The 12,760-nt window shown below is 38.8% G+C and overlaps 1 protein-coding gene across 1 annotated transcript in view; it reads right to left on the bottom strand.

The window, feature by feature from the left end:
- Nucleotides 1-6,613: 6,613 nt before the first annotated feature.
- LOC129733858 (uncharacterized) overlaps nt 6,614-12,760 on the bottom strand; it is a 51,225-nt gene continuing 45,078 nt past the window's right edge. Inside the window, exons 3-6 of the mRNA XM_055695418.1 lie at nt 7,953-8,103; nt 7,689-7,887; nt 7,469-7,634; nt 6,614-7,364 (exon numbers count right to left, since the gene is read on the bottom strand). Of these exons, the coding sequence (XP_055551393.1) occupies nt 7,258-7,364; nt 7,469-7,634; nt 7,689-7,887; nt 7,953-8,103 (623 nt within the window). The 3' untranslated portion in view covers nt 6,614-7,257. The remainder of the gene's footprint in view (nt 7,365-7,468; nt 7,635-7,688; nt 7,888-7,952; nt 8,104-12,760) is intronic.

Below are 12,760 nucleotides of genomic sequence, written 5' to 3' on the forward strand. Positions count from 1 at the left end.
TGAAATTGCAAATCTGTCCAAGCAACACTAGCGATTTTCATAATCTTCAAGACCAAGATGAATTTTATACTCACGCACTAGATTAAATGGAAAAACTAAACAGTTGCTTACCGTACAGCCAATGCATAACCTCGCTTTAAATAACACGTGCCATTAAGTATTATTAGGCCGTAGTACTATTATAGAAAACTAAGTAAAAAATTAAGATTTCTAACACTTCTACTAGTTCGACGGAGCGAAAACTTTAAAACTGGCAAATAACATTTTCAATCCAATTTAATTTAATATCGATCTCATTGCCATACGATCACAATACTTAAACTACGGAATTCCGTACTTAATCGACTGGGTTTTGTTTAGTAAGTGCTATCGGATTCTCGAAATCCACTTCCAAGTGATATCACAATTGAGGTCTAGTAAATATCTGTTATTACGTGATCATGCTCCCGGATCACGTAATAGCAGCTATTTACTAACTTAAAATATACCAAAAACTCACGAAGGATGGAATGTAGCTACAAAGTTACAGATTGGGCTGGAACTGCGGTAAAATCATGCTATGCGAAGTGACATAAATATGACTTTTGTTCACCTTCTTGAATATTTTCTTCATGCCGAGTTGTACAAAATCCTGATGACAAAATAGTAAGAGGGTGGTATCCGGGATACGACCGCATAGTTGACGTAGGACTACAATAGTTTTATATTTCCCTTTGAGGCTCTGTTGGATTTGAGCTCGTTTTACTTTTGGCACGGTCTAAACACAATTCAGAGTCTTCTTGTTTATTTCAACAAATTTAAGCTCAACATCCTCCAAAAGAGAGGTATTTTGGTTCTTTATGTTGCCGAAGCAAATGACCGAAATCGGTAAAACGGTACAGTTAATTTTCTTCAATAGAAAGGCAAAAGGCAAGCTTCTATACAGACCTAAAATGAGTACGATTTAGTAGAAATTAAACAATATTTATTTGTTTTGTGAAAGATGGCTCACTCTCCGATCACCAAGTGGCAGAGATGTGACATAATAAAATTTTCCTGCAGTTACAAGTTCGTGGAAAAAATAACGATAAAAAATTACGATTTTTTAACAAAAATTTATATTCACAGATAATTTAAAATGGACATGAGATAACCAGAGTGTAGAGTTCAAAAATAAACAACGCATTTTATCTGTACAATGAAGCTAATTTATATACCCTGATATCTGCCTCTACCGACACATGCAGAATTTTGCTGTCCCCGGTGGCACAGCGTATTTTGAGGCACCCGAATAATCATACTGAATTCTGATATTTGATACTACATATACGAAACAAGAAGAAGAAGAAGACAATTCAAACGGCAATTCGATTGTGTTCCAGATCGCAAAACGATACCTACGCGTTAACCCAACACGCCCCACTGTGCGTCGGCAACGGCAATGTAGTCTTCACTTGGCTTGGCTGCACACAAATGAATATCGAGTTCTACTGCACTGATAGACGACGAGTGACCAGCGCTCTATTCATATATTGCTCGGTACAGTACTGTTCCTGTGCCAGCATGTTTTCCAGTTTAATAACATTCTGACAGCAGAACGTAAAACTGTCTTATAGTGGAGGTGGTTACGAACTTACCGAAAAAGCTTCACTTTCAAGACATCAATATAGACTAGGCTCATAGAAGCAAACGTTAGTTGACCTATTGGGACGGGGAGATTCTGTCAATTTTTTTTTGCCACTGCTATACAGGATATCACAGCAAGCAGTTGGTGTCTATTCATGAAGTCTGTACCAGGGGTGCTCGCATGTGATTGGTACATTGTTCGTGAAAATTCGACCTTGAAACTTTTATTCAATTTTCACTGTTAAACAATGAAATGATAATGATAACAGAGAAATCACAGAATTGTCCATCATTTTATCAATTCAACGACATATTGATTATTGTAATCCATCATGTGGTTACATCAGCATTACCGTTTGAAATCTTTCATTCCAACGTTACACCTTGGTTTTAGTTTCCGCAGAATGTATCTCGATATAGTGCGGTTAGACGTAGTCCTACGTCAAAAATGCTCAAAATAAGTTACAAAACACACAAGCACGGATCAAAAATGGTAAACATGACACCTATTCTCAATAATGGTATCTGTTACGAGCCCCCGTACCAAGTTCACCATGTTCAAGACGCTTGTAAGATTAGTAGCCTTCTACGGGCACGAGATACAAGGCGGAGGACTTGCAAGGCCGTTTTTGAACGACGTGTGCTTAGGACTATCTTCGACGGAGTATGTGAGGATGGCGTATGGAGGCGAAGGATGAACCACGAGCTGGCGCAACTCTACGGCGAACCCAGTATGCAGATAATCGCGAAAGCTGGAAGCGTACAATGGGCGGGATATGTTGTAAGAATTCCGGACAACAATCCCGCAAAAATGGTGTTCGTCTCGAATCCGGCCGGTACAAGACGTAGAGGTGCACAACGAGCTAGTGGAGCAAGATCTTGGAAGTGTGGGACTCTCAAGAAACTGGAGACAAGCTGCTATGGACCGAGGACGTAGGCGTAACATTGTGACGCAGGGAGGGATGTTTCACCAGGAAAGTAAGTAAGTAAGTACCTGTTACGAGAGTCACGATTACAGTGAGGTGCATTTTACTTCCACCTTTACGTCCGTTTATTTTTTTTAACTTATCACCGATTCCACATTACTGAAGTAACTAAATGAATTGCCGTTAGGTTTTTGAGCCTTACTATTAGCAGAAGAACCGTTAGTATCAAATTGCAGTCTAACTGCTGTTCTTGCAAAGGATTTGTTTGCTTTCGTGACTAGGACTCCTCATTCGTAGGGATTTAAACCTACCTCAAAAAGAGAAAATAATCTTTCAACTAACGTGTTGGCTATTCAGAAAGCTTTGTGTAGCAATTGAAGATTGCAACGATTTTTGTCGAAGATTGATAATAGTTTTGTTCGACATAGCTTCTCATGTTTCAACTAGTCAACCTATGTAATTTGAATGTACCAAATCAAGGAGGACACTGCAAAATAATTATCAAAATTTAATTTTGAATCCTCTGAAACGTTTTCTTTCTCATCAAACAACAACTCGACCAGATCGGTAGATTTGTTTATTAATCAAAAGTCTATTCGTTATCAAAGTTTAGAATTTCTGATAACAGCTCATGAATATTTTCGTAATGTATGCAAACAACGAACGTCAGTGGAAGGTAAGGAGAATACAAAGCATCTATGTATGGTACAATGTTGAAAATGTTGCACTTTTTGCCGGTGAGGAGATATATATCTTCTATCCATATCTATAAATGCGAATGTCTGTCTGTCTGTCTGTCTGTTCCCTATAGACTCAAAAACTACTGAACCGATTGTCGTGAAAATTTGTGCCAATTTCGATAGGTGGGTATGTTTCTATAACATTTTTTTGTATTCCAGTGGCGTAGTAAGGAGGGGGGGGTGTATTAATTTTATTATTGGTAAATTATTAAAATGCACATCGTGAAAGTTTATATACAGGTGGTTTCGAATATGAGACGTGGTTTTGTGACAACTCTGTCATATGAGACTTTGATATGTCTCAGTGACGTAGTTAGGGGAAAGGGAGGGGGGTAGATGATTATGGTGTTATTTAATTTGGTAAATACAGGTCGTAAAGTAGCGTATATGTTTCGAAAACTTTAAGTTATGTCAAACTCATACAGGAAGGGAAAAAGAGGATATGAGGGGGTAGCAACTACAAATTTGTTCATTGTAAAATCCTAAATGCCAAACATAAACATTTCGAAACACCAAAAATGATCATTGTGTTATTCTGTACAGATACGAATCCGGTGATATTGATTTTTCTGTATCTCGGTGGCGTAACTAAAGAGGGGGGAGGAGGGGGCGGATTTGCAACAGCCTTCATTATTTTTTAATTTTCTAATACTTCATCAATTTGTTTTTTTATTGCAAAGTACAAATCGTTCATTTTTATCATCGTTTAATTTGATTGCAGCGTGTTTTGAGTCTCAAGGGTGTTTTCATGATGTTGGTTTCCAACAGATTATCTTCGTTTTCGCAACAGTGAATTGGGAAATTACTTAGGCTTCCTTCAATATGCGGGAAAATTGTAATGTTATGATGGGAACTATTGAACCATTGAAAATGTCGAGACATGTTTTGAACTCAGATTTTGACCATTTAGAACTGAAAGAAGGGTATAATGGTATTTTCAAAACCGAGGTAATATCTAGAGGCCGGAAATCGACCCAAGATGTCAAGAGGACAATCTTCGTTTTCTGGAAAGCTTTCCAAAATGGTCCAATACCACCCAATATAAATATTTCTTAAACCAGAACAGTGCCGAGACTGGAAATCAAATCTAGACGCCATTTTGAAATCCAAGATGGCGACATTCGGTTTCAGAAAATTATCAAACACCGACTATTATGGTTTGTCATGGAACCAAAATGATACCCAGAAACCAAAACGGTTACAGATACCATTTCGAAATTCAAAAAGTCGATCTCCAGTTTACAAAAACACAGCCGAAAATGACCGAATACCACCCAACATGGGTACTTTTGGGATCGAGATAATGCCCAGAGACCTGAAATCAACTCTAGATACTATTTTTAAATCCAAGATGGTGACTTCCGGTTTCCGAAAATGACCAAACCCCACCCAAAATGGGCATTCCTGTAATCGAGATGATACACATAGACCAAAAATCGTCCACAGACGCCATTTTGAAATTCGAGGTTGTAACTTTCAGTTGAATGAAAATAGCTAAAAATAGTCATTCTATAGACCAAAGACCGGAATTCAAATCCCTCTTTATGACCACGTGGTTTAGGAACGGCACCCTACTTCCGGTTTCCGTAAAACAACCTATAATGACCGAACACAACCCAATATGGGTATTAATGGAATCGAAATGATGCCAAGAATCAGAAATCAACTCAAGACGCTCTTTTGTAGTCCAAGATGGTGACTTCCGGTTTCCAGAAATCGAAATGATGCACATATGCCAAAAATCGACCTCTGACGACATTTTTCAATCCGAAGTGGCAACTTAAAATCTGGAATTGCAACGTCGAATTGCTGGAAAATAGCCAAAAAGAACATTACGGAATCGCTATGATACCCACAGATCGGAAAATAAATCCAGGCGCCTTTTTCAAATCCAAAATGGCGATATCCGGTTTAAGAAAAAGACCGAATACTTCGGTGGTATTTATTGGTTGTTTTTGGCGTCAAATCTAAGATGACAATCTCCGGTTTCTGGATAACTGCCAAAAATGATTAGTGGAAGCTATTGGCATAAACATATTGATACAAGATAATTCATCGTAATCTTATCGACTATCATTCAAAGAATTATTGAAAAAGAGCAGTTTACTTCGAATTTATCCCTTGCGATCGTTCTTACATGCAATAATGCAAGCCATGTAGCAAACTGCCTTATGTAGTTATACGTAAAATTTGCGGTCGTGGCTTTGCGAAAAACATTATTTTACTAGGCCATTTTAAGTTTATTTTATAATATTAGATAAAGTTATTTACCACCAAACATGAACCTGTTTTATTTGTAAAACAAAAAAATCGATTTCTATTTGTTTACATTTGGCACCTCAATCCTTTTTCACGTGCTGCTTGATGTTGAATGTATTCCTGGCCAAACAAATATGCCAGAATTTTCGAAAAATTCTATTACAAATGAAAACACATAATGGTTTCAATGTTCTCTTTATGTACATGTAAAGAAATGTAAATTTAAACGCGTGTTTTCACTGCATGGTAATGTTATTACATGTTTGAAATTGTGGCACATTTGAGAGATATATAATTGTCGTCATAGGCTAAGAGACGCAGCAACGCGGGCCGGGTATCAGCTAGTTCATAATAATTTCGAACTGATTACTGTGAAAATCACCAATATGCCCACAGTCTGTTGACTGGAGTTGTCAATCGATCGATTTGTTGACCGATTTACATAAAAAATGCTATATTTCAGGTTGCGGAACCCATATTTCCTCTAAATAATCGCCGCTGGGTTAACAACTTGAAATATAGCATTTCTTATGTAAAATTGGTCAACAAATCGATTGGCGATGGTTTTATTCTGGGCAGGGCACGGGAAATGGTCTATTTTGCCCCTTTTCACCCTATTTCTGCGTATTTTTGGAAATATAGATCCTTTCCCGTGTCCTGCAAGGATAAAAATATCACCAATCGATTTATTGACCAATTTTACATAAGAAATGCTATATTACAGGTTGCCAGCCCAGCAGTTTCTAATAAAAGGGGAATTTGGGTTCATTTTTTGCCAGTGTGCAATGGTTATATTTTTTTCGCAAAAAATTCACTACAGCTATGCACATGATCTATTTAACAATATATAAATTTACCGTTACCATTAACTGATTATTTACTATCCAAATTTTGGGTGATTTTTCTACTTGATTATGGCTTATGTGTGTCATTCGGACAACTTATCAACAAAGCAGTTGTGAGGTCAGAGCCTCATATGAAATTGATGATGTTCTTTGCTTTTCCTATTTTGGAAAATTCAATAAATGCAGAAGGAGAAATGTTCACTCTCTGATGTCCGTGAGTCATCCGGGTCGAACTATCTATCGGTTTATAACTAAAATATATTTTCTTCCTCCTTCGGTTATCGTTATCATCCTACATCGTACAATAAAATTACTCTCTACACATAATACAAACCAGCATTACGCATTAAATTTCTCACCTTCTTTATCGTCGTTATTTTTCACGAAAAAAAAAATAAAAAAAAATCTTAATCTCTAATTGCGTTGTTTTGTATTAAATTTTAAAAAGTAAACGTCTAAACTTAAACATAGACAGTAAAAATAAAAATTCAATAGAATAGCTTCACACGAAAGAATGACACCTGTTTTTGTCCAAAAAATACACAGTATCGGTCCTGGCGGAGGATGAGGAAGCGTTGAAATGGGAAAGACTTGTGCTATATCCTGGCTGAGTAAAAAATTCGTTCTCTCCGCTATCTCTGGGACACTTTTGTAAGCTAACGAATATAAAAGCGAGAGCACTAGGCACTGGAGAGTTTGAGGAGACTCGTTGATTCGAGTGTTTTTTCTAAGCGCTACGTTTTCATCTCACTTCATTAAGATCTCGCTAGATCTCTAATCAAACCGAAATTTCGAATAGAACCGAATGCTCGGAGCAGACAACAGGCACACAGGGACGGGTGGTAGATCAGAGGTCGCATTTTTTTACTCAAACTCATCCAATTAATAGTTATACGGTCCGTATTGCGATCCGTGATAGTATGGCTGCGGGTAGAGCTGAGGCTGAGGAAAACCACCATATGGGTAGGGAGGCTGCTTTTGTGGATACACTAAAACAGGGGACAGCAGATTAGTTAAGTTCAGTAAAGGAGAAAAGCGCACCGTTGCGATAGTTGTACTCTCGGAAAGAGAAAAACAGCCACCGGCCTCTTACCTGGCATCAGATACTGAAGATTAAGTTGCTCTTCCTTCTCACGTTCGCCTCGCAGGCAAACTGCTGCTCCGGACAGGAGAATCGATGCTAATAAACTGGATGCCACGCCAGCCCAGGCCACGATGTAGGACCAGTCATACGAGGTGCGAGTGTTATCTCGGAGTACCTAAAATAACACTTTTGGTAACTGGTAAATCACTGGCAATAAAATCGTTCTTACTGTTGTCCAGCTCTGATAGAAATCATCACCGACGACTTTTTCCTTCTCGAAGAACTCGACCGTATGCCAGAGACCCATAGCGCCTGCAGCCAGTAAGCAAGCGGTCAACATGAGAATTGCCGTCGCCGTGATTGCACCGGCCGACCGTTTCCAACAACCTGACAGACCTGTCCAAAACGCGCAAAAAATGGCTACGAAGCTAGAATGAATATAAAAAAAATAATTTTACTTGAAGAACGTCTAGCTTCAGCGAGTTCTAAGTACCTGAGAATGAAGGCGGCTATGACGGAACGGGCCAGGTGCAAACGTGCCATGATATCCTCATTGAATGATGGTGAAGATTTATCTTCTTCTGTTTGGGGGAAGTAGTCTATGTTGGAGCAGTGCGTTTCCACCGGAGAAAGATAAATTTGAACTGCAAATTAGAGAGAAACAAATAAAAATCAATATTCAGTGTGTGATCAAAACATAAATCGAAACAAATTCCCACAGTAGCGGATTGAATTGTACAGCTACTCCCCATATTCCATTAGCCCAATTTTCCACAAAGGCTTCATTCTAAGCAACATTTGTTCGACTTGAACGATTTTTTTACCGGTTTCACAATCGCACACCCGCCCGCCAAGCTAATTCAAACTCCAAGCCAAACAATCACACCCCAAAAAATCAGCAGATTGGAGAACCACGAAGAAGCAACACTAACACAGGGTACATTTTGATAATCATTTAATTTTGTGATTGATTTAAAAAAAACCTAATCTCCACAGAGGCAAATTGCCTTACATCAGCTGAATGGGATCGGAAATCAATTATAATTTTTCACTCTGTGAGCAACGTAATCGTACGCTGTTTTCTCATTACATACTGCTGCTCGTTTGAGGTCCAATTTTTACAACCACTGACAGACCAAATAGTGGAAAACAAACCGTATTGTACGATCCACGACGATAACTCTACAAATTTCCATAGATTAACCGGTAGAATAGGTATTTTTCGTGATGCTTTGGAATTGTTTGAAGTTTTCGGTTGCAGTGGCAATACCTGATAGTTAGGGGCTAAGATATAGCTTATGATTATAGAAGAGACGCTGTGCTCTGTCGAGCAAAGCGGTGGTTTGATGCAACACTTAGCCTAATACTTACTAGGGAATGTGCACGTAAGTAAACGTGAAATAAAAACTGATGAAATGTTTTCGATCTTCGTCGGTTGTTTGCTCTGTGGCTCGCGGGAGTTAGTCAATATATACATGTAGGCTCTAAATTGGCATTGTGCCGATTCGTACTGAAAAGCTCAGGGGGGCACGAAGACGGCATATTAGGAAATATTTGACCTAGGTTTCCAATTGTTCCACAAAGCGCAATGCACTGGAGCGAGAGATCCAAGCCAGTGGTAATCCCAACTGCATGCATCGGCGAATTTTGGGTCAAGTTTAACACGTTAGTGAACTAGCGGGCAGCAGAAAGTGTAATTACTACCGTCGCGGATTTTATAAACCGCAGGTTTGAATCGCAATCCTGACATTAAATTAACTATAATGGATGCTACTATGCATACCAAATCTTGAGGGTCTAGTGATGTAATATCAAAAAAAAAAACATCTTATGCCCCATGGAATCTGATCAATAAGAATAGGTAAGGGAGGATACCATCTTGAAGTGTAAGTTATATGAGGATTTTCAGGGATTTTCCAGATCATAAACAAGTAGTACACAAAATATGTTTTCGTATTTTATAGGGATATACTCTTTAAAATTATTATTGTAAAATAAACATTTGATAAAATTAACATCCGTATTCCGTAAGTTAATACTAAAAGGTATACAGCCCTACACTAAAGTCGCTTTTTACGCGGGGGATGCGTGCCGCGTAAAAAAAACCGCGTAAATTCCAGAATCCGCGTAAAAAAACCGCGTAAATTCCGGAATACGCGTAAAAAACCGCGTAAATTCCGGAATCCGCGTAATAAAAACCATCGTTAATTTTGCGTTCCGAGTGAAGAGAAACCGAAATCCGGGCAAAAAAAAACCGCGTAAATTCCGGAATCCGCGTAAAAAAACCGCGTAAATTCCGGAATCCGCGTAAAAAAACCGCGTAAATTCCAAAATCCGCGTAAAAAAACCCGCGTAAAAAGCGACCTTAGTGTATTGATTTTAACTCTTGTTTAACATATTTCACTACGCCTGTTATACACCGTGTATCTAACACAGGTACTCTCCCAGCTGGTCTCGAGGTACGATGCTGGCTTAACAAGCCAGTCGTCGTAGGTTCGAGTCTCGGCTCGGGAGAGACTGTTAGTGTCAGTAGGATCGTAGCGCTAGCCCCGCAATTGTCCTGTACACTCAATAGTTGGCTGCGAAGTCTGTGTATAATAAACAGAAGGTCGAGTTCCGATACGGAATGAAGCACCAAGCCTTTGCTTTTTTTATCTAACACAGGTATAAGGGCTCCATTCGCTACTGCGTAACGAACAAGAATGAAGCTGAATTGAGTTGAGCGTAGGTTTTTGCGTTGAAGGCGTGGCCAGTCTCGAGAAAGAGAAATGAAACAGAACACTTTGTTGAGTCAGAATACGTAGGCAGTGGAATTTATTCCGTCCATGTTATTATTACACGTGCTCGGGGAGCAAGGCAATAGCGAGGGAAATGTATGGGAAAGCTTGACCTTGGAACTTTTCACCTATTTTCACCATTAAGCAGTAAAGCGACAATGTTGAACATTATATTAAACAATTGTCACACATTTTATCTTTCTACCGATACATAAATGACTAAGATACGTTAAGTCGTTCGCTTGTTATAATCGTTTGAAATCTGATGCATCATTTACCAGTTTCATTTTCAATTTTACAAAATGTAATCTAGCATAAAAAGTAGAGACATAGTCCTACGTCAAAAAAACAAAAGTAAAAATTGTGTGGTTTTTTTTTATTTAAAAATCAAATTACTTTGTTTTAAGTCCGATTCGTACACAGAATAAAGGGGAAATATTGGCTCATGATTCTTTTTAGCGAATGCGAATATCCGGACCTTTCTATTGACTGCTTCCATCAAGTTTTGTACAGCCATCTTGGTCACTTTGTTAGCCGCAGATCGCCAGTTAAGCGAGTATTAGACGAAGCAAATATTTGCTATTTTTGGTACAGATTTTATTTTGTGCAACTAAAATTCGTACCAAAAATAGCAAATATTTGCTTCGTCTAATGCTCGCTTTAGTCTTGAGCTGCATCTCGTTGACAACTGTCCGTCATGTCTTCCTGAAGTTCTGCTTGACGATAGACCAGTATTTTTCTATAGGGCAGAGCTCTATATAGCCTTGTATGGTCCTGCCATCTAATTTTCAATATCCTTGCATGGTGCGGCCATCTAATTTTCAATATACTTATGCGGTGCTGCCATCTAGTTTTCATTTTCATCTGGCGGATTATGCACGATAAATCGATTTTGCTAATAACCAGTTTTATGCGCATTCACGTTATCAGATGGCAGCACTAACCGTTGCAAAGGTGTCGTAAGCAAAATGTATGATAAAACTGGAAGTCAGGTATCTTGTTCAAGTCATCTTTGATACCACTCTAAGGTCTTTTTTCAGTAATGGCAATAGGCCAAAACAGCACGGAGCAACTGTGCTGCTTGAGGAAAGGCAACAGGCGTTTTTTCAGACAATCTTGCACAGAAATTTTCTGAGCGACGGAGCCTTCCGCGACTGAAATGTTCTTTATTTTCTATTTGTTAAAAATTCATCTGACAAAAATAGTCTTAATGAATATGGAATAGTCAATGTAATTAAAAACTACGACGAAATCTAATTGCAAATTTAAATGATGGTCTGCCGAAATCTAAAAGATCTTCCACTTTAAAGAATGATCGGATGTAGCAAGCTAACGAGGGTCGTTGAATCCGGAATTAGTTCGCTGAAAGCTAGGTTGTAACAATCCAGTTGTTGCTCTTCAAACCACAGGAATAGGCCTACCACGGGAGATATTTCTTTGCAAACATCGACAGCTTAATGTGTTTGAAAATCTCTGCCACCTTTCCTCTTCAGGTTGCCGTATAAAATCCCTGTCCAAAAGTCTGTTTCAAGTCTGCCTTGACGTAAGTTTCATCATTCTGTATCACGCAATCGAACTTCCTCAGCATTTTCATGTACAGCTTTCGCGATCGTTGTCTGGCCGACTTGTTTCGCTTATCGTCACGACTTGGAGTCATCCCCTTTTTTTCACCAGTCTGGCTCATTTTTTAGCCCGAGTCTCAGTTGTAGACGACATCCCCAGCTTGCTTGGGACATCTCGAACGGAAAAATTAAGATTCCATCGTTTTTGCGGCCTTCGAATTCCAATTTCACCCGATTTTGTCTTCCTAGCAGTCGACGAACGTTTGGTGACGGTTGGTTGATTTGGCCATATTCTACAATTTTGCCAACTTGGCGTATTAGTAGTTCGGATTTTCGCGTTGCGGGTGCAAAATTTTGATGCGTTGCTTCTGTTGATTTGACGCCATTTTCACAACTGAAGAGTAAATATCGAAGTTAAACATAAGGCATGATACAACCATAGACAAACAGACGTGCCACTCGATGACGATTTCATCAACCAGAAAAATAACGATAATTTTGAAATTTTGCTTAGTGGGCAATAATGCCGCTAGTGTCGCTATGAGCAAGCGTGCCTTTCCATTATCAAAGACAAAAACCATCAGTAATGCCGCTTGTGTTGATTTAAGCAAGCGTGCACACCCATTAGCAAAGACAAAAACAGTTTTACGAAAACAAGTTAGTAGGCAATAAGCTCACATGGTGGCGCATGAGTGTAAAGTTTCGAATAAAGACGAAGATTTCTCAGGATTTTTGTACGAAGAGGCACGTCTGTTTGTCTGTGATACAACTGTAAAATCAGAGTTGTTTTTTTGCACAATAAAAATAATACGGCAAATTGAAGCTGACCAACTTTCGACCGTAACACCCTTTAATTCTTCAACTGTAATCATGATGCAGATGTGTTCCCAGATTGTTCACCGCGGCACATTCGATGATTTGCGAAGCATTTCCATGTACGTAAAAGCTGCTCACTGCCGTCT

Source organism: Wyeomyia smithii, chromosome 1, assembly GCF_029784165.1.
Source record: "Wyeomyia smithii strain HCP4-BCI-WySm-NY-G18 chromosome 1, ASM2978416v1, whole genome shotgun sequence".
NCBI lineage: Eukaryota > Metazoa > Arthropoda > Insecta > Diptera > Culicidae > Wyeomyia > Wyeomyia smithii.